This window comes from Rhodamnia argentea, chromosome 7, assembly GCF_020921035.1.
Source record: "Rhodamnia argentea isolate NSW1041297 chromosome 7, ASM2092103v1, whole genome shotgun sequence".
In the NCBI taxonomy this organism is placed as follows: domain Eukaryota; kingdom Viridiplantae; phylum Streptophyta; class Magnoliopsida; order Myrtales; family Myrtaceae; genus Rhodamnia; species Rhodamnia argentea.
The window spans coordinates 25,687,914-25,707,001 of NC_063156.1; the positions used below are offsets into that span (position 1 = coordinate 25,687,914).

Consider the following 19,088-nt stretch of genomic DNA (forward strand, 5'->3'; position numbering starts at 1 on the left):
TATCACAGACGGAATGAATTTAAAATTCCACAAGCCCAATGTCAGTACTCACCGGGTAGCGCCATGCGAGAAATTTAATCCCGAGATGATATGAAGTGGCCGATTGAAGCTAACAAGGACTACCTACTGGTAGCAACATCAGTCTGCAAATTTGTCGACCAAACAGAAAAAAAAGTCTGCAAATTCTCCTTCTAAGTGAATCTGACCAAGCGATGCAGCACCAGAAAATGGTGACCAAACTTGGGTCACAAAAGTCACCTAACTTATACGTGCCGCATCTCCTCGTCGGTTGAACCAATATCCAAACTCAAACATAGAACAGAACAAAGACCCCCGCTTCAATGAATTAGAATCCCCACTTACGAGACAATCCACCGGTTCTCAGAACCGGGACCAGACCCTCACAATATAGATAGAGTCAACACCATCTTCTGGGATGGTGCACAACTCATTTGCCTCAATGTAGAAGATCCATTTTATGCACAAATAACAAAAACTCTCTGGTTAGCACTCCCAACACTTTCACGTCACCCTCTAAGTATTCTTGGGCAAAATACGTACAGACTACAAAATTCAGGAACCTGCCAATTCTGGTCCAAGGCACAATTAACATGGTAAAGTAGCAAAGACCAAACCTATGCATCGGAAGTTTCACCTAAAATCCCTCGCTGAATATACGATAGTACTAAGGCCATATCTTACCACACAATTCACACCATGTAAACACACAAATGGAAAAGAAGAACAATGGATGCCTGGACCTGCGGTAGGGGCTAACCCAGCTTTCCATGATTTTTATACTGGTGCTCACACAGGCACCAAGTGCACAACCAGGAGTGGCAGAGAATAAAAACTGAACAGTCTAATTACATTTGATACACAACTTTCCCGCAAACAGCTTGGCACCTCTAGAGCAGATTCGCAAACCATTGATAGCCGAGTAAAATTAAAGTAACCTCGACAGTACCTTCAACTCGTGAGACACGAGCACTGAAAAAATTAAAATTGACAGTCAATGAACACTGCATCTAGAAACCTGTAACTTGCTTTGCTGCTCCGCCAACCTCCATCCCTACCCTCCTCTCAATATGCGTCACAGATTTTCCAAAAGAAAGGAAAGGAAGAAGTATCATGCTGTACTTCTATGGCGATACATTTTGTCAGATATTGTCTGCCACTAGCATAAAATTCAGAAGCATTCACAAGTCCAGTTACTATCAAGCATTACTGCTCAAATACGTGCTTGAAAGCACTCATTCCTTTACAAAAGACTCAGTTCGACAACCAAACATTGAAAAAAAGAGTGTCAGGACAATGAATCGGCTGAACTGTTCTCCAATTGGGTCTAGAAACATGACACTTACCAAAACAAAAGCTCCATTGCGGCCCAAACCTATTCAACCAGGATGCAGACCCTGAAATTTGGTAATCAAATTTTAAAATGAACGAAAAAAGGAGAGATCTCGAAGATCGAACAAATAACACCTATAAATTGATATCTCTAGCTTATTTTCCCTTGACTACAGACAATTTCGTATAAGATGGTTCCCATACCACTAGAGCTAATCTAACCTATCACCACTGCTCCCAATGTATCAGAAGTAGCAGACCGAAGATTTAAAAGGAACCAAGCATAAATCTAGCTAAATTAGAAAGACAACTCACCCAGCATATTCCTGGCAAGCAAGATTAATAACGCGTATAAGTTTTTCCATAACCTTGTCTTTGACGCTGAAAGTCACCATAGGCGCCTTGAAGCCTTGAAGGATAAGTTTCCATATGGTTTGGATAAATATTCCTCGAATCAACGGGTATACCCCCTCCAGCATATTGAGGATTGACTGAACCATCAAAATCAGAATAACCTTGTTGCTTATAACCGCCAAAACCAGGACCAGGCATTTGCTGGCGCGCCTGCTGATCATGCTTTTGGGCATCAAACTGGAGAAATTCTTCCCACTGTTTTGCATGCATACCCCTGACAGTAGCTACTTTCTTCAAATAATTCTCCCTTATTTCCCGTATAGCCTTAAAGCCGTAGAACCAAAACGAACATATAAATTATAGCAGAAGGAAAATTTTAATAGCCATAAACAGCAACAATAACGTGTGAAGGATTAAAAAAAACGAGCCTGTAACATATAGCAATCCATCTATAAGTGGAGATTGCATCAAGCCAGAATGTGCACATTATAGCAGGTCAGAAGACAACTTTAAGGAAGACAAAGGCACTAATGAAGGTTCTAGCTGGCATTATTGATGCCCACATATATCTTGCTTTGCATATCTGTCAAGTGCAGAGTCAGGTCAATTGCCATCTAAGAGAACCAACTAATAATCAGAAAAGGGAGATACAAAAGCTCAAGTGACCCCAAATAAATTTTTGCAAGCTACATTTCCTAAAGGAAAACCCTCAAGTTTGTACAGAGAAAGCTTCCATTACCCAGCTCCCAACTCTAATGACAACCAGTCATACCCTTCAACAAGTAAATGGACATCAATCATATGGCAAGAGCCAAAAGAGTCGCGTATAACTCTTTCTTTTCCCAACATAAAGTGAAAAAAGATTATGTCTACAAGCTGGTAGAACTAAAGGTGGTGTTCAAAAAATTTCCTTCCAAAAAAGGCCCAAAGCCAATCAACCAGCACTAATCCAGTGGAATCATTTTAGATAGCTCCAAACATTATTATGCTTTTTCTTGCTTTAAGCACACAGTGTGCAGACATATTGAGCAGCTTGGCATTACCCAAAGCATTATTATGAGACGCGCCTCTTAGTACTTACCTCACGATGTTTATAATTCTCTTCGTCTTCTTCCTTATCTCGAATTCTCCCGAGATCCATGGCCTCCCTCTTATATTCCAACTCTAATTCTTCCAATGTCTGTGGATGGGAAGGCAATTCAAGCTGACTTCCAGATCGCATATCTGAGGCCCTTCTCTCACTATTCCAACCATCAGTCCTATAAGCACCCATGTTCTGATTACGACCATCATAAGAGCTATATGAGTTGCCTCTGTATGGAGGACGTGCTGGAGATTTTGAACGGCTTGAATGATCTCTAGCCCTATCATTACCATAAGCTTCACGAAAGGAAGAGCGTGTTAAGCACTTGATACGAGGTGCTATTCAAGTTGGTAGCTTCAATGATAAATTATGAAGTTATTGATAAAGGCGAACCATCTGAGGCAACCAAGACTGAAGATTCTTTCTGTAAGAACTTCCGTTTCAGACTGATCCATGACAAGATACTTCAGAATCAGGCGTAAAATGCTTGAACTTAAGAACTTACCTCTTGCTGCAGACAAGCATAAGCAACAAGCACCATTACAAACAATCCAAAAATAACTTCATCCAGATGGATAAAGTTTTTGTGGGCCTAACATTCTATGACATGGTTATACCAGCTCTCTACAATGCCAGAGACATATCCTGCACTTTGCCTACCTTGCGGAGAACCCCTTGATAATTTTTTCAGATCATCACGAACACGATCTTCAACAACTTTTTCCTGCCTACTAAACCTCTGTTGGAAGTGCGTTGCACTAGGTGGACCATTATGAGACCTCTGGGATTGAGACTGCCTTGACCGTTCGCCCACAGGGCTGCGCACTGGTGACCTAGATCTGGACATCCGAGAACTAGAAGAACCCTTCTGATCACCATCCTCTTTAATCATCTCATGCACAGTATCAATTCCTTTGGCCAAGATTAATCTGTCTTTGCCACTAACAATCAAGAACTTTTCATCCATCTTGATTTTGCAGCCAGTGTCTTTCTCAATCTTCTGTATCACTCTTTCTGAAAATAGCGCTCGCACACGACTGTCTCTGGCAGGAACTCTCTGGAAAAAATCTTGGGACTTGCGGTTGGCTCCTAGAGTAGAGGGGCACCCCTGCATATAAGAAAGGCAATGTAAGTCCCAATCATGCAACTTAGTTTAAAAGAACATTAAGGACTATACGATCCTGGAAGTTGGGGGAAACGTTAATGGGAAGTAGCTGGTTATGTGGATTGAAGAGGCAGCACATTATAAGATTTAAAAGATGGTAGAAAATTAACTCTATTAAGACTTATAACTGCACCTAAAGTATCGAAAATTGCAATCTCCTTTAGTGGCTAGCCCTCTTTGCACACATGCATGAGCATATACCCTTATCTTTCCACCGCAACGTTGAAATCACGGAAGCTGTTGGTAAAGCTAAACTTTGAAAGATACATTTCCGTACAGATAGTCAGACATCAATCAAACTTAAATTATCAACACAAATCATATATGAGCTCTAGATAAGATACTAATTCCTTTATTGAACCTGGAAGGAAGTTGGCTGCTGCAAATCCACATCAACCCCTATTATAACAGCCAGGAAAGAAAGCGAATCTTCAGGTAGACAAATCAATGAATCACCAGACAAACCTAAACTCTACCTCAAGAATCACAATTGTCTAGTCATAAATATACCCTTTCCAAACATCCATCCTGTTACATATCGCACATTGACTAAAAAAGACCAGCATATGCACCAAGCACGAACTGGGTAAGAAGACAGCTAAAAAGATCTGCATAAGAATAAATAAGACCTGAGTAAAATGACCAGATTCGCCACATATTTTACAAATCATCTCTTCTTCTTTCTTCTTCTTCCAGTTCCTCTCCGTAGCCTTTGACTTCGCTTCCCAAACCTTTGCTTCACGGCTGGTAAAGTCGGTTGGAACTGTATTTGGGTCACGAGATTCATCTTCCTCATCAGAACCAGAATGAAGCCTTTTGGTTGTTTTTTCTCTATCCTGTGCATTGACGGTAGCAGATCCTGGGGGACCCGTGTACTCTTTGTACAGGTCACGAAAATCATCGTCTATATCAGAATCTGATCTGTTAGACATGACGGCAATGATTCCTTTCCTGCATAATGAACCAAAAACCATTCATCGCTTCTGAGAAACAATCAGAAAAACAGGGGTGAGACATCATAAACAGCTGATAAAGGAAAAAAACTCTTGAAGCAATAATTCTCACTAGAAACACCAACAACTACTCCCAATACCATCAAGTTACTATATTGCTGGCAATAATGTAGACTTTTAGCCAATGAAGAATTTAGTATCAACCTTGTGCGCACCAGATATTCTAAAACTTCAACGTTCTCTCATGTGAATCCCAAAGATGAAAAAGAGAGGGTTTCCAGGGCCATTCCAAGGAACTGCTCCTCCAGGAGTAGCACAGCCATTCAAGGAAACCACATTAAGCCTCCATAATACTATACCTTGAAACTAACAGAAAAGCAGGACCACTGCAGAGTCTGACCGACAAACTAAAATCTGGATTGCGACACAACAACATACACATAGTGAAGCAACTTCTAATCAAATACTAATGAAACATCAACTGCAGAATGCAGTGAAACCATTATAGCCATAAGCCACGGCACCATTCAAGGAATGGACCTAAGCAACAACGGCAGAGATACGCCCCGCGGAGGAGAGACATAGCCTACGACAATCTCAAAGCGCTCTTCGCTATCCAATACCACATCATGCGACACCTAAAACACGATTGAGCACGCGCATTCTCTGAAAACAACCTATTGTTCATTGCGATGCCCTAGACGCCCCAAGCGCAGGCTAAAAATGAACGGACAATCGCGCACGAAGTTCACTGACAAGCAACCAAAACGAAACAACCGAAATCGGTCGCTGAGTATGGGGAAACAAAAGGAATCGATCACAGCAGTAAAACCTAGCGACAGTAATGGCGCGAAGAAGATGAAGTTGAGCAGAAATCGTCACCTCGAGCGAATGCGTTGGAGCGGCGAGCGGAGGGAAAATGAACCCTAGCTGCCGGTTTCTGGTTTCAGGCGATGGACAGTGGTCTAACTGGTCCTCTCCTCTTCTCCTTTTTTATTGCAATCCCGTTCTGCTTCTGTGTCTCATCCTCCATGTATTAAATTTATCCCAAATTGCAAGAACACCCCCGTATTTCTGCGAAAGGACGTGGGAACCCACAATTGCTCCTTTTCTTTCTTTTCCCTCCCCTATGGCCATGTACGAAATTTCCCCTTCCTTGCGTAATTACATGGAAAGGAAGAACAAACAAAGGATCCCCGAAAAGATTTGTTTTCCTTTTCTCATAACATCATGTTATACCAAGAGCTAAGTTTGTCACCTCAATTAACTCGTAAATGAGAATGATAGCAATCGTGTGTAATTCGTTTATCACTTGCATTAGGGGAGAAATTCCAAAGAAGGATATGAAGCACTCCCATTTTTATAAATAAAGATCTAAAATAGACTTTATTTTAAATAGGAGCATGAAATGTCCTCATTATTTCAAAGAGAGGGATGGGGTTTCTCTTGCTTTTGACATAGCGGGCCTCGATGGGAGATCTAACCAATGGTATTTTCGTCATTTCCCATTTTTTGATTTTTTTTCTTTTTCTTTTTTTCTCCTTTCTGTTTTTACTCCTTTTTCGCATGTTGCTGCTCTTGAGCGATGGCCAGCCAGGGTAGGGCAAGGCGAGCCCTCACTCGCCACAAGCAAGGTCGACTCTCACCGGTGGCCGGCCGTTGGCTAAGATTGGCCACCGGCGAAAACGAAGGGGAAAAATAGGGAAAAAAAGGAAATCAAAATCAAAAAATCGAAAAAAGGAAAATAATAAAAAAAAATGCAAATTGGCGAGGGCCCTTTCTTGAAATAATGAGGACTCTTAAAAAATAGAACACTTTAGACTTTTATATGAAAATTTTCTTTCATTTTTTTCCATGAGTGAACTCAAGAAATCCAGCAATCAGCATCTTCTTCTCTTATCAATTCTATTTCACAACTAGCACATGAACAAACATTTAAATCCCATGGCATTTTCACACAAAACAATGAAAATGAACATTAGAAAACGGGCATACATGAAAAAAAAAATCAATGTGAAAAAAGAAAAACTCCATCAAAAACGCCACCAGCCACTTCAACCCAAGGAACGCTCAGGGCCAATCTGCCATCAACCGACCACCCGAACCCCACGTCCTCCCCGTTCAAACGACAGCTTCCCGGCGACCCACTTGAGTAGGCCACGAACCGACCTTGACCCTTGATCTCGACACCAACGCTAATCCCACTCCCGCAATCTTCACGCCCCACTTCTTGAACCGTCCCTCCACTGTTGAACATGTCGGCCAGGCCAATCGGGGCGAACTTGATGGGTCCAAGATCCATGACGGGCACAAAGCTGAAGATCTCGAAGGAAGATGGGTCGAGGGTCACTTGGATCGGGTCCGACTCCCGGGTCATCAGGAGGAGCCTCTCGGCTCGGCTCATGTACACTGCATATTCTTCAGCCCCGCACATTTGGGCTGCTGCTGCTGCATCATTTTGGTCCCATTCCACGTCTGTCACATGGACAGAACCAGAAGCTGCCCTGTAGCACTCTGGATAGCCCTTGATCCTCCTCTGTTTCGGGTCCCAGCCAGCGCCTTGACAGTTGAATGCACCAATCACTCCTCCAAACTGTAACAATGTTTCAAAACAAAATAAATAAATTAAGGGCGTGTCGGATGTCCAATGTTCCCTCAACTAGATTTATCAGACAGACAGGGACGTTACCTTAGTGAAGTTCCAAAGTTTTAAGGATTGTCTTGTTATCGAAGAGGGGGTTCTTGAAGAGGCAGTCCCTAATTGGGAGGGCAAAGCGCTGGCACTTGGGGATGGTCCCATCAGGGAACACAAGCTTCCCCAAGAGGCCAAAGTCATGGAACCCGACAGAGTCGCTGACGTAGATCGGCCCTCCGCAGATGGCGCCTCAGCCGGCATGGAATTCAGCACACAGGTGGTCCGTTTGGAACATGTCCCAGTCAGGCTGTATGATCTGCCCCATCCACATGCTGTTATATGCACAGTGAACCATGTGAACTCCTTGCAACCAGTAGACTCCCATTGGATCGCCATTTGGATCTTGAAACCAAAAGTCGTCCCCTTCACATTTAAACCTTCAAAATCAAGTCTCTGCATTCACAATTTGACCATTTTTGGAACAAATTCTTCGAAAGTCCAGAGTTTTGAGAGAGGCCAATGACAGCTTTGGTTGGTCTTTACCTACTCTTCCCATGGATATCTGTCTAGTCCCAAGGAGGAAGAAGTCGTTGCACTGTTGCATGCTGGATATGACCCCGCTTCTCTTGAAGTTCTTTCTGAACGAATTTGACAGTCCCTTGTAATATGCCTTTGCAAGCTCAACCCTCCCTCCATAGCCTTCACACACATACTCAAGAGTCTGCATTTAGAATGCTTGAATCATGAGAATCTTGGCTGGCAAAATCCAATCTAGATATTGACAGAGAGAACAACTTGCATGAATGACATCGACTTTCACTCCGGTGATGCCGACGCTAGCGAGGTAAGAGTGCATGGAGTCGTAGAAATCATTGGCTTGGGAGGGGTGGACAAGACCGATCCTGCCTTCGACAATCTTGTCCACGGCCAAGTCATCCATTGTCCCATTGAGCCCAGGAGAAAGCTTGCAAGGAATCACCTTTGAGTTGAGATGAGTTGATCCTGGCCTCACCCCAGCCCAAGCACCACAGAGAGTATGCCAAACATATACATCATCCAAGCCTTTGAACTTTTGCCTCGAGTCCCTAGTGAAAGCTCTCATCCCAAAGCTTTCACCTTTACCCTCTCCTTTACTAACCTCATTCTGACCCTCGTCTCCAGCAATTTCATCAAGTTCTTTTGTCAACTTCTCAATCCTCAATTCAAGCTCCGTCAAATCATTGGCTCCGTCTTGCACTGCGGCGTCCAGATCCTTCTCAGCATGTTCGAGCTCGATGGCCTTTGAGATCAGCATCTTCGGTTTCCTAGGGTCGAAAGCAGGAGCATCGGGGCCTAACATGGTTCCCACCTCTTACTTCCTGAATTTTTCCCCTTCGTCAAGCCGGTGAAGCCGGGCAGTCATTTGGGTCCTGCCCAGGATGAGGTTCTTCGCATCCTGGCTTGGGTCCCTGCCCATCCAAGTTGATGCTCTGCCACCCATCATCGATGATTAGGAAATGCCGCCCTCTGCAAGATCCTTCAATCCATGCCAAACACCAACAGGCTCAACTGCTAAAGAAAAAGCGTCCCAAGTGCACCAACCAAATTTATCTGCAATAGAAGGCACAGCTTTCTCTTCCAATAGCCTGAATGTGTTGAGATGAACCCTGAGAGCACTAAAGGCCTCTCTCATCAAGGTATAAGGATTCTTGGACACATGAACATATGCGATTGCATCGAAAGACGATGCTCTTACTCGGCCACAGCAGCTCTCCGCACAAATGATGACGTGCCCGTCGCTCCCGGGGTGAAGCGCAGACCGAAAGCTCCCTTCTACGATGGGCAGGATCACTGCATAAGAATCAACCTCAGGTACATCCAATAGCACTCATTGAGTCTCCATTTGCAGATCAGACTCAGAACTTCCCACCCACATGGTGGAGCACCATGTTTTGAACCTGAAGATGCTCAAGAAGTCTCTGCCGCTGAACCTTCCCAGAGAGTTCATCGACCTGTCCAACGGATCCTTCTCGGTAAAGCCCAAGAAGCGTCCTCTGTGTGAGATGGACTGGACATACTGAAGCAAGGACAGCGGTGCATTGGACTTGGAAGGTTCACAGAGAGATGAGAAGGGAGTGAAAGTCACATTGCTCGGGACATCAGAGAGGATTGGCCCTCCCTCGACACATAGCTTCCCATGAGACAAATGAATGTGATGCTTGATACGGTGGGATTGGTAGATGTTGATGCATGGATCGAGTGGCTCATTGGGAGGCTTCATGACAGAGAAACGGAAGCGGAAGAAACAAGAGATTGCCGAAGCAAGTGTAACAAAGTCTTAACACAATCAATGCCTGGCAAATAGTTTAGAACTCTTCAATCTTCACAGGAAGAAATGCTAAGCCATGAGACATCCATTTATACAGAAAAACAGAATGGAATGCTTTGGGCAAAGTTCTTGGAAAGGGGAATCAAAGAAAAACCAACAGAATCAAGTGGGTATCCAACAAATTTGGATACTTCTGGGCTCTTCTTCCTTAATCTTTTGACTAATAGATATAGCAACAGACCCATGTAGAATACACTGCCTCCGTGTTATTATACTTTAATGTGGCCCATTAACTAGAAACTAGAAACTAATCCGGGAAAAAATTTCAAATAAGACCTCAAGGGCAATCATTTTTTCAAAAGAGGGCTCACAATTAACTTTGTCTCAAATAAGAGTATGAAGTAATCAATCTAGTCTCAATTAAAAGCCTGACAAAGCATGTACATTTAAAGTGGTAATTATACCGAGAAGAAGGAGAAAAAAAATGGTGAAAGTAAAATACAACTTTGGTAAAAAATGCCCTCGGTCATTGACTTGAAAAGTGGCATGTGAGATGACGGGTGCACGTCAAGGCCTTTATTTGAAACTATGTTAAATTTAGTTTGAGTTCTCTTTTGAGAAAAATGGTCGCATTTTAGGTTCTTATTTAAAAATTTTCTTTAATCTGACAGGATTGTTGGCACTGACATCACAAGGAAGGTTCTTGAACCCGCCCAAAAGAAGCCTTTGGAAGATTAGAGAATGGATGACCGTGATTATTTATTCCTTAAAGAGATCAAAAGCTTCTATGATACGAAAGTTGATGAAGGCTGTTGGGAGACATCGCTGGAACTTGGAAGAGAACTACAAAGTTGTGAGGGGTGAGATCACAATCCACTGGTCAGCCCTTTTTATAATCTTTGGAACTTGGAAGAGAACTAGAAAGTTGTGAGGGGTGAGATCACAATTCACTGCTCACCCCTTTTTATAATCTTTTGGCCATATCGTAGAAATCAATTTGCTTGCGTGTGTTTCAATGTTCGCAACCCTCATCCAACTTTAGAAAGCAATGTCAGAGTTGCCGTGATGCCACGTCAACGCCGATCGGCAAAGTAAACCGAATTGGTATAATTGCAAAAGATTTAGGACTCAACCGGCAAAAAAATTTTAATATCAGATTGACGCAATTGCAATAAATTTAAAATTTTTTTTAGTAATTTTTTTATTATTAGAATATGATTTTAAATGTGTAAATCTCGGTTGAATGCCTAAGAAAAACACCAGTAAATTTTTTCTTTTTAGGTTTGAATCCACTCAAATATATTTAACGCACTATCGAATTGGCATCATGTTTTTTAACGCGCAATGATCCAATTGATATTAGGGTGAAGATTATAAAGATATTTTTTCTAAAAATGATCGCTTGTATTATGTTAAATATAGACGATGATTGATAATGAAAAAAATTCATTGACTAATTAATTCAAGATATAGAAGCGATTATTTTTAGAAAAATATTTTCATAATCATTTATTTTTCATAAAATAAACGAAATTAGAGGAGGAAAAAAAAAACATTTTGACCGGATATGTTCTCCTAGACAATCAAAGAAGTACCCACTTCAACGCATTTTCTACTGGAACTGTATTGCCCTTTTGTTTATACGTGCCTAATTATTGGAGTTAATGCCTACTCTCCATCGCTAAGTAACTTCAGTAATTTAAACTATTCATCAGTATACTTCTTGTTTTTTTTTGTAATCCCTCTTGTTTTCGAAACGTGACAGGCTCGCAAGCGAACCCTCGAGTAAAAGAGTGCTCCTCGCGCCCGATACGCCGATTGGGCAATATTGTCGGGCTTGTCCATCCTCGAAGTCTGAAAACTTTAACAATCAATGCTTTACGGATGATAGTTACGGTTTAATTCAATCGTTTTGCAATGGACATGAGATTCTTAAGACCCAATTGTTGCACCCCGTCACCCTTTTTACTTAAAATGAAAAATTGTGAGCAGTACATAGCGCACGATCCTCGTATTATTGTTAGTGCATCTAAGATAGAATAGTTTATCGAGAAACTTTGGATCCAGCATAAGGAAATGGTAATTTAAACCCAATATCTGGAAATTAATAGTTAATAAAATAACAATTTAATGGGTCTAAATCCAAAATTGAATAGTCTACAAAAAAAAGAATAGAAGAGTCAAATATTCAACGAACGCGATCATACTCGTGTCACTCTCTTGGGTCCATCTCACAGTCACAGTCAACCTTAGCTCGCTGCATTTCGCCATAAAGATTGGAAGGCAATCCAGAACCGCATCACCATGCGCGATAGCGGTCCAAGTCCTCTCGATCCCTTTGCGCGCCACACAATGCCTCGAATCTCTGTCGTTCTTCTTCTTCCTCTTCTCCTCCTCTCTCTTTGGCCGACCGCTCGAGTCAGCTCGCACCATGAATCGGGCCAGTGGAGCTGCGAGCCCGAGTTGGAGGTCCGAATCGAGGCCGGCTTCAAGCCCGGAATCATCACTTTGGATGGGCACGGCGACGATTGGAAGGATATCGAGGGGTCTGAGTTTTCTCTGCTTCCAGCGCTCGACCCAGATGCTGACAAGGAGTATGGCGGGGGGAAAATGACCGTTAAGGTGCGTGTTCGCGACGAATTAGACGAGAAGGATGACGCCTATGGTTGATTTTCTGCTTTTCCGTGTGTTGGATGTTGAGCTTGGTAGGTTGATGAAGCTTGTTCGCATGGTGGCAGGCTCTGCACGATGGGACTAGTGTGTTCTTCTTGTTGCAGGTTGATGGGAACTATGTTTACTCTAAAGGGTGAGCTTAAATTTTATGTAATTCAAAGCAGTCATTATGTTGAGGGGTGCTGGTGCTGTCCTTTCTTTTCTTTTTCCCTTTTTTGGAGTTACTGTTTGGTTTCGTCGATTCAGCATCGTTAGTGATGGTGTCAAATCTCGCAAGTAAGTGGGAATCTGAACATACTGTTGTTGCCACGACTGGATACATGATTTTGTACTAGAAAATATTGCCTAACTTGTTGTGATGTATTCTCTTCAGTGAGCTTAGGTCCGGTCCTTTTGTTCTTTGTTTAGATTTAAGCAGCTCCATATATCTTTTCGCGTGTTATTTACCGTCACAATTCGAGATCAAGGCTGACTTATCTAAGCACTTAAACTGTTAAAAGATTAGTGGTTAATACGTAAATTCTCTAATGCGTCTCCTATGCGCTCCCTAGGTTTTTGCGTGAGACTGATGTGTGGAAACTGATTATTTACGCGCTTTCATTTAACAACTTAATCCTTCAGATCAGTTGGCATTAATCTCATAAATATTAGCCAAATAAAGGATGCTTTCCATGATGAGATTCCGCATTCTTTTCTTTTCATTGAAGTCCTATCATGGAAGATTTGGATTGACTTGATTTTCCTTTTGGCAATGCAGGGAGAGCCCCAAATGCCCCTCAGTTGCTCTAATGTTCCAAATCGGTGATAGTGCAACCTATCATAATGTAATTGTTGTTACTTTTACTGAAGCTTCCTACATTTTGCCCTCTTCCCTGATGTATGTGATATAAATTTTGGTAGTTTTTCATCATCTGTGGATATTAGTTATACTCAGGAGTGCAGCTTCCTTTAGAACTGAATCTACCTATGTTTATGTTTTAACTAGATGGGAGGGTGTAAGGAAGGAACTGATACATGCACAAACAAAACATGCAAAGGCCATGAAGTTGACATCATGCACTTTTCAATTGGGACTGCCATTCCTGGGCGACTTTATGGTGGAAATCCAATAGACAATGGAGAGGGAAATGGGGGGGACAGGTGACATGCTGCAATATTTTATATTTTGACCTTCATAAAAGTGCCACATATTCCATCGTTGGATTGTTGTGAATCAATAGGTATTTGCTACTGTTATATGAAATCATTTGCTTGCTATCAACAGATTTGGCCATCTGGTTGATCTTTATGCTTGGAGCCCACATTGTAGATACATTGATGGAACTGGTCCTACGGGTATGTCATCAATTTTGCAGCTCACTTTCCATTTTCTTTCCAATACTAAGGACCACCACCATATCTTCTACTATAAGTTGGGTTTGCCTGCATGGATGCTTTGTAGCCATGGTACTCTATTTGATTGCAAATTCCGATAAACTGAAGATCTCTCTCCAAATAATGCATTTATGCAGTTTTAGTTCTTCTACTCAAATTACATGTGGCTGTCACCAAGTTGCATATTCTCATTAGGGCATCCCATGATTGCCGTCTCAAACAATTTGTCCTCTTTTCAGAGCCACATGACTTTTCTTCGAATGCGTCCATGTCTGCTGTCTTTTCTCGAGTAAACCGCTTGACCCATTTTCCAAATCTTCCGTGTCTTTGCTAAACCATTACCTTAGGTACATGATCATACAATCTGTTCTTATAGTCAGTGGATTGCATTATTGTATTATGGACTGTGCCCTTTAACTTAAAAGAATTTTGCAATTGCACGAGATATCGATGTGTGCTGCATTCTCCGTTCTTTTGCAATCAAGAGAACGTGATCAACTGGTTTTTGGTTCCTCGCTTATATAATTCTTTTTTAGCTGGGCCACAGCCTCCACTTTTTTTTATTGCTTCTTTTGGTCATTGAATTTTCAGTCTTGGTACTTTGTATACTACTGACTTAAAGAAAAGTTATATTATGCTAGACAAACCATTTTCAAAAGCTTAAGCTGTTAATAAACAGGTTCACGATATCTATGAGCACATTCTTATGACTCCCCTCCATTTGTAAGTGGATTTTTATGTGAAATACAAGATGTGGATGTAACCACATCGAACAGACAATAGGAGGTAGGAAAACAGAATGACAATTCTAATAAATAGGAAAAAAAAAAAAGAGGGGCTCTATTAGGATTCAGACTCATGACTTGGGTTCCTGATATCATGTAATACATATTGTGTCTCTTAGAAATTCAAACTGCTCAGAAAACGGGTCCACGATGTTATATAAAATTGAAAGACTCCAAAGTTTTCCTCCCCAATACTAGTTTCCTATGTCCACTTTGGATTTTCATCTTCGGCCACTATAGCATTGGCAGAATGGGAATGTTACCCTAGATACTCTTGGTAAGTCATTATGACGGGAGCATAGAGCAACTGAGTGTTGCTGATAGATCAGCTTTTGATAGTTGTTGCTTCCATTGTGCCGTGGCTGACATTCTCAATTTAACTGCTTCTATTGATAACTTATAGAGCATATTGGGAAGGCAGGGAACAAATCATAAAGGTTGTGTGTGGTAAATTAGGGCTTCTGTTCTATGGCGGTGATTGATAGATCATTACTGTCGCTACTAGGATAAGTTGGTTTTTGTTACAATTCAGATATTGTTTATCTTCGACAAATGATGTTGAGTTGGATTTTGTTACATTCGTACCTTTCTTTAGGTTTGTGGCAAATAGAACTACACCACTGAGTTAAGGAATCCCTAGTATTCTCCAATTCACCATGAGAAATAGAAGGACAGATCTTCAAGCCCTGGCAAGCCCATGTGATTCCTTGCACAAAGATTCACAAATAAACTGGCATCAATCCATTATTTTCAATGCCATGAATGTTTTTGTAGCTTCCAATGTGTGTATTAGTGCTTAGTTCTTTGCACTCAATTCCCATGCTGATTCTAGATAAATTGGCCTTCTTTTACCATTCCCTTGCATATACTAAAACCTAAAAGAAATTCAATAAAAAATGGTTAACTATTGGCGGCTTTCGTGAATTAGTACTCTAACCGGTGGTGCTCCGTTAGTGTGCAAAACAAGTGCTCTCCATTTCTTTAAGAGAAGTGCTGCGTAATGCTAATGTGCGTATAGCTCAAGCATTACTTTTTGATAAATCAAATAGAGCTACTCACTTGTCTGGATAGGCGACAAAAGTAACCTGGGGGAGAGGGTGGGGAGGGGAGGGGTTGAAAAAGGATATCGGACAATTCAATCTCCTGTCAATTCATATCTAATGGCGTACTAATTTGTAACTTTTCATGAGTGCCCGAAGGGAAATTTTTCCTTTTTTTAAGTGCAACTGGGAAATTTTCCAGGCATCCTTGCTTCATGTACTTGACTGAAGTTGCTTCCCACTTGGCTTCTTGGTCCATTTGTCCCTCTTCCCCACAAAATAGTATGAAACTGTAGGAAGAGACTAATGAACATGCCAACCTTTCACTTTTTAATCTACAAATATAAGAAGAGATTAGGTCGCTAATACTTGACCGGTTTCTGTCAGGGAATGACTCCAGTGCACAGAATAACTGGGATGGAGCATGGTGGCATAGCAGCTTCAATGTTCACTCAGGTAGTTCCCTGATTTCTAGTTTTGTATCCAGTTGTATATGCCTCGCCCAACTTTCTCCCACTGCTTCAACCAAGCTTTCCAATCTCAATTAGTCCCAAGCTACTCTGTCTTGCCTACCTAAGATGAAGGCATCCGGAGCTGAGGTTGTGTAGAGTTGAGAAGTTCTAGTTCTAAACACAGAGATGAAACTGAGGTGCCAGTCCGCTGTGACTTATTATTGGTCAAGCTTAAAGTTGATAAAAACCAACCTAGGCTTTTGATGGGTCCCTCTTATGTACTGTTGGAGATGTGTCTATGCACCATACTTTCTCATGTTTACCATGGCTGGAATTCTCTATCAGGTTTTGTGGAAGAAGACAGTCCATATGCTTCAGATGGTCAGAAGGGCACATATTACTTTGAATTCTCTAGGCCTTTGCGAACTATGGATCGCATACAACAGGTTAGAAACTGATTGTTGATTCAGAATGTTACTGCAATGTGCAGGCATCATGCATCATGAGTATATCACAAAATTCCTTGTTATTATGATGAAATCTATCCAGAAAGTAAGACTATTTCAAAATGTTGTTAGTACTGTACTAAAGCTGGATATCAGTTGACTACCTGTGTGTCAAATGCTAAAGTATACAGCTGTTAGGTACTTTGAATCTTTCAGGTTTGATACGCAGAACATCTACTTGTGTGATACCTCAAAGTTTTCTGGGTCATTCAACCTTGTAAAATGTTTGGCAGCTCCAGTGTTTGATTTACCCCATGCTGAAAGCTTTCGAATTGTCTTGGAGACACCACTTGGTTGCTGAACATACCGAGACCATATTTATCTGCATGATAGTAGACCTACTGGATGTTACTGTCCCCGGAATATTCAATTGTTTGATCTATTAGTGTCCTATTGCCACATCAGCTATTTCATTCGATTAATGTCCAAGCATTGTGAACATGCGCTATAACAATGAAGATTCTCATATAACTTGCCATACTTGACTCATGCAGGATGCCCAGTTTGCTATAGGTAAATCAAGCAAGATGTCAGTGGCATTCTGGTATCCCATCAATGGTAACCCATGGCACGGGTCGGGGCATTTCTCCATCAACTGTGACTGGGTACCTCTGGACATATCCTTTGGAGGCTCGTCCCTCACAAGGACGGCATCACAAAGTTCATGGGATGCAACTACGGCCTTCTCTCTATTGTTGTCTGTGGTCTCATTGTGCCTATCCGTTTTCGTGGTGTACCGAGTCTTTGGACCGAGGAGCATTCCATATAAACCCATGGAAATAGCTCTAGGGTAGAGTCGTAGGACAGTCCTGGCATTGTACTATTAGATTTGTACTTCTTATATTAGTACCACTTCCTATAGTTCAACTTTGCTTGTGCTTTCTATGTCATTTTTTTTTTTAAATTGAGATGGCTTGTTGGGTTGTGCCATGGTGGTGCAGCTTTTTCACCGCTATATTCCTTCCTTCTAAATTGATATGCCCATGCTTTTCCCTCTCACACTAGCCATTCAGAGTCTACTGCATAGATTTCTATAGATAGAAATAGCTATATAATATATAGATAGATCTTATATGCATGGTAGAGTAGGAACTGATACAGGAATTGAATCAAATGGGCCCTTTTAACTCAGTGGTAGAGTAACGCCATGGTCCGAAGAGCTGAATGAATCAGTTTGAACACCACAACGAATAGGGTCGGATAGAGGCATTACTGCTGGGTGTCTACTCGTGATAAAGGAATCTTTCTTCTTAATAGCAGTCATGACTGAAGTCAGATTTTGTTAGCCTCATTAAGTCCATGAACCCGGATCATAACATTTCATGAACAAAGTGCAAAATAACACATTCAATTTGAGACAAAGTTTCCTGAGCTTTGACTTCGTTAGCCAGTGCGGTGGGATTATAAGACTTTCTAGCAATTGATGCACTTGGTTTCTCCTGTCAATTGTGCAACAAACTGCGCATACTGGAGATTGAGAGGGGGAGGCCATCGTCGTGACTAACCCTTCTCTTCACTTTTCTGCCGCGCATCTTCGATCGAAGCAAGAATCCGTCGCCCATCCAGTTCAGGCCTAACCGATTTTCAATTTCCGATGGTACCCTACACCAACTTGAACTCAGTAACATGTTTTTACACACCCAAGTTTGAAGGGAAAATTACAAAAAAAAAAATCTAAACCTATTGTAATTGTGTCAATTCAGTCGTAAACCTTTTTTTGGGCCAATTGAATCCTAAAATTTTGTGATTGTGCACATTTAGTCCACTTTGTCGGCCGGTTCTAAAGTGGACAAACTTAATAATATTTTCTTTTTTCTTTTTTTTTCCTACTCCCGTAGTGGCCGGCGAGGGTCCTTGGAGCTCTATTCATGTTTGTGGAATTCTTTTGTTGTAGAAACCTTTTCTTTGTTTACGTTTTTTCTCTTTCTGGGGACATTTCAGGTAGATTTATGTTGGATTTTGAAGGATGGATTAGGACAAAAATGAGATTTCTAGAATGATTTTGACATTATTCTAATGAAAGCTAGCTAGCTGCAAACTTTGCTGCCTCCTCGTGAGTGATCATCAGTAAAGGCAATGAAGTAAGAATAATCACCTCTTGCAGTTTCATTAATTGGTCTGCATACATCTATATATCAATTTCAGTATGTCAGCAGCTCGCGAACTATGTCCTACAAAGGGCAATTTGGTCATTTTTCCTAAAAGGGCTTCGAGTAAACTGAAAGACTGGAGGTAGCATCGGAAGCCATGCTATTGGTTCTCATTTCAAAGGATGCACCTCACAATGTGGGGTTAAAACACTAGCTTTTGTCAAAGATTACAAATTAAGCCTAAAAGAAAAGAGAGGAGGAGGGGGGGGGGGGATGAGGGCGAAGAAAGGTGAATCCCTCGAGCTACAAGTGCGTGCAC

At 41.6% G+C, this 19,088-nt stretch overlaps 2 protein-coding genes and 1 pseudogene across 2 annotated transcripts; 1 reads left to right on the plus strand and 2 right to left on the minus strand.

The window, feature by feature from the left end:
- Positions 1-1,143: 1,143 nt before the first annotated feature.
- Positions 1,144-5,916, minus strand: LOC115742463. The gene is made up of 6 exons (XM_048282517.1): positions 5,789-5,916; positions 4,583-4,904; positions 3,449-3,896; positions 2,786-3,084; positions 1,666-2,028; positions 1,144-1,415 (listed from the first exon to the last, which is right to left on the minus strand). Exons 2-5 carry the CDS (start codon positions 4,883-4,885, stop codon positions 1,690-1,692), a joined length of 1,389 nt encoding a protein of 462 aa, XP_048138474.1. The 5' UTR covers positions 4,886-4,904; positions 5,789-5,916; the 3' UTR covers positions 1,144-1,415; positions 1,666-1,689.
- Positions 5,917-6,914: 998 nt separating this feature from the next.
- On the minus strand, positions 6,915-9,801 carry LOC115742504 (annotated as a pseudogene).
- Positions 9,802-12,091: 2,290 nt separating this feature from the next.
- On the plus strand, positions 12,092-17,583 carry LOC115730669. The gene is made up of 8 exons (XM_030661279.2): positions 12,092-12,471; positions 12,588-12,655; positions 13,280-13,346; positions 13,508-13,662; positions 13,787-13,857; positions 16,109-16,177; positions 16,519-16,619; positions 17,174-17,583. Exons 1-8 carry the CDS (start codon positions 12,154-12,156, stop codon positions 17,471-17,473), a joined length of 1,149 nt encoding a protein of 382 aa, XP_030517139.2. The 5' UTR covers positions 12,092-12,153; the 3' UTR covers positions 17,474-17,583.
- The last annotated feature ends 1,505 nt before the right edge of the window (positions 17,584-19,088 follow it).

Excerpts from the sequence above, each read along its gene's own strand:
- LOC115742463 (XM_048282517.1), bottom strand. The coding sequence starts at position 4,885 with ATGTCTAACAGATCAGATTCTGATATAGACGATGATTTTCGTGACCTG. Across the intron at positions 3,085-3,448 it reads ATCAAGGGGTTCTCCGCAAG|CTTATGGTAATGATAGGGCT; the intron begins GTAGGCAAAGTG and ends CCTTTCGTGAAG. Across the intron at positions 2,029-2,785 it reads AGAATTATAAACATCGTGAG|GCTATACGGGAAATAAGGGA; the intron begins GTAAGTACTAAG and ends TACGGCTTTAAG.
- LOC115730669 (XM_030661279.2), top strand. The coding sequence starts at position 12,154 with ATGCGCGATAGCGGTCCAAGTCCTCTCGATCCCTTTGCGCGCCACACA. Across the intron at positions 12,472-12,587 it reads GGGGGAAAATGACCGTTAAG|GCTCTGCACGATGGGACTAG; the intron begins GTGCGTGTTCGC and ends GCATGGTGGCAG. Across the intron at positions 16,178-16,518 it reads CAGCTTCAATGTTCACTCAG|GTTTTGTGGAAGAAGACAGT; the intron begins GTAGTTCCCTGA and ends ATTCTCTATCAG.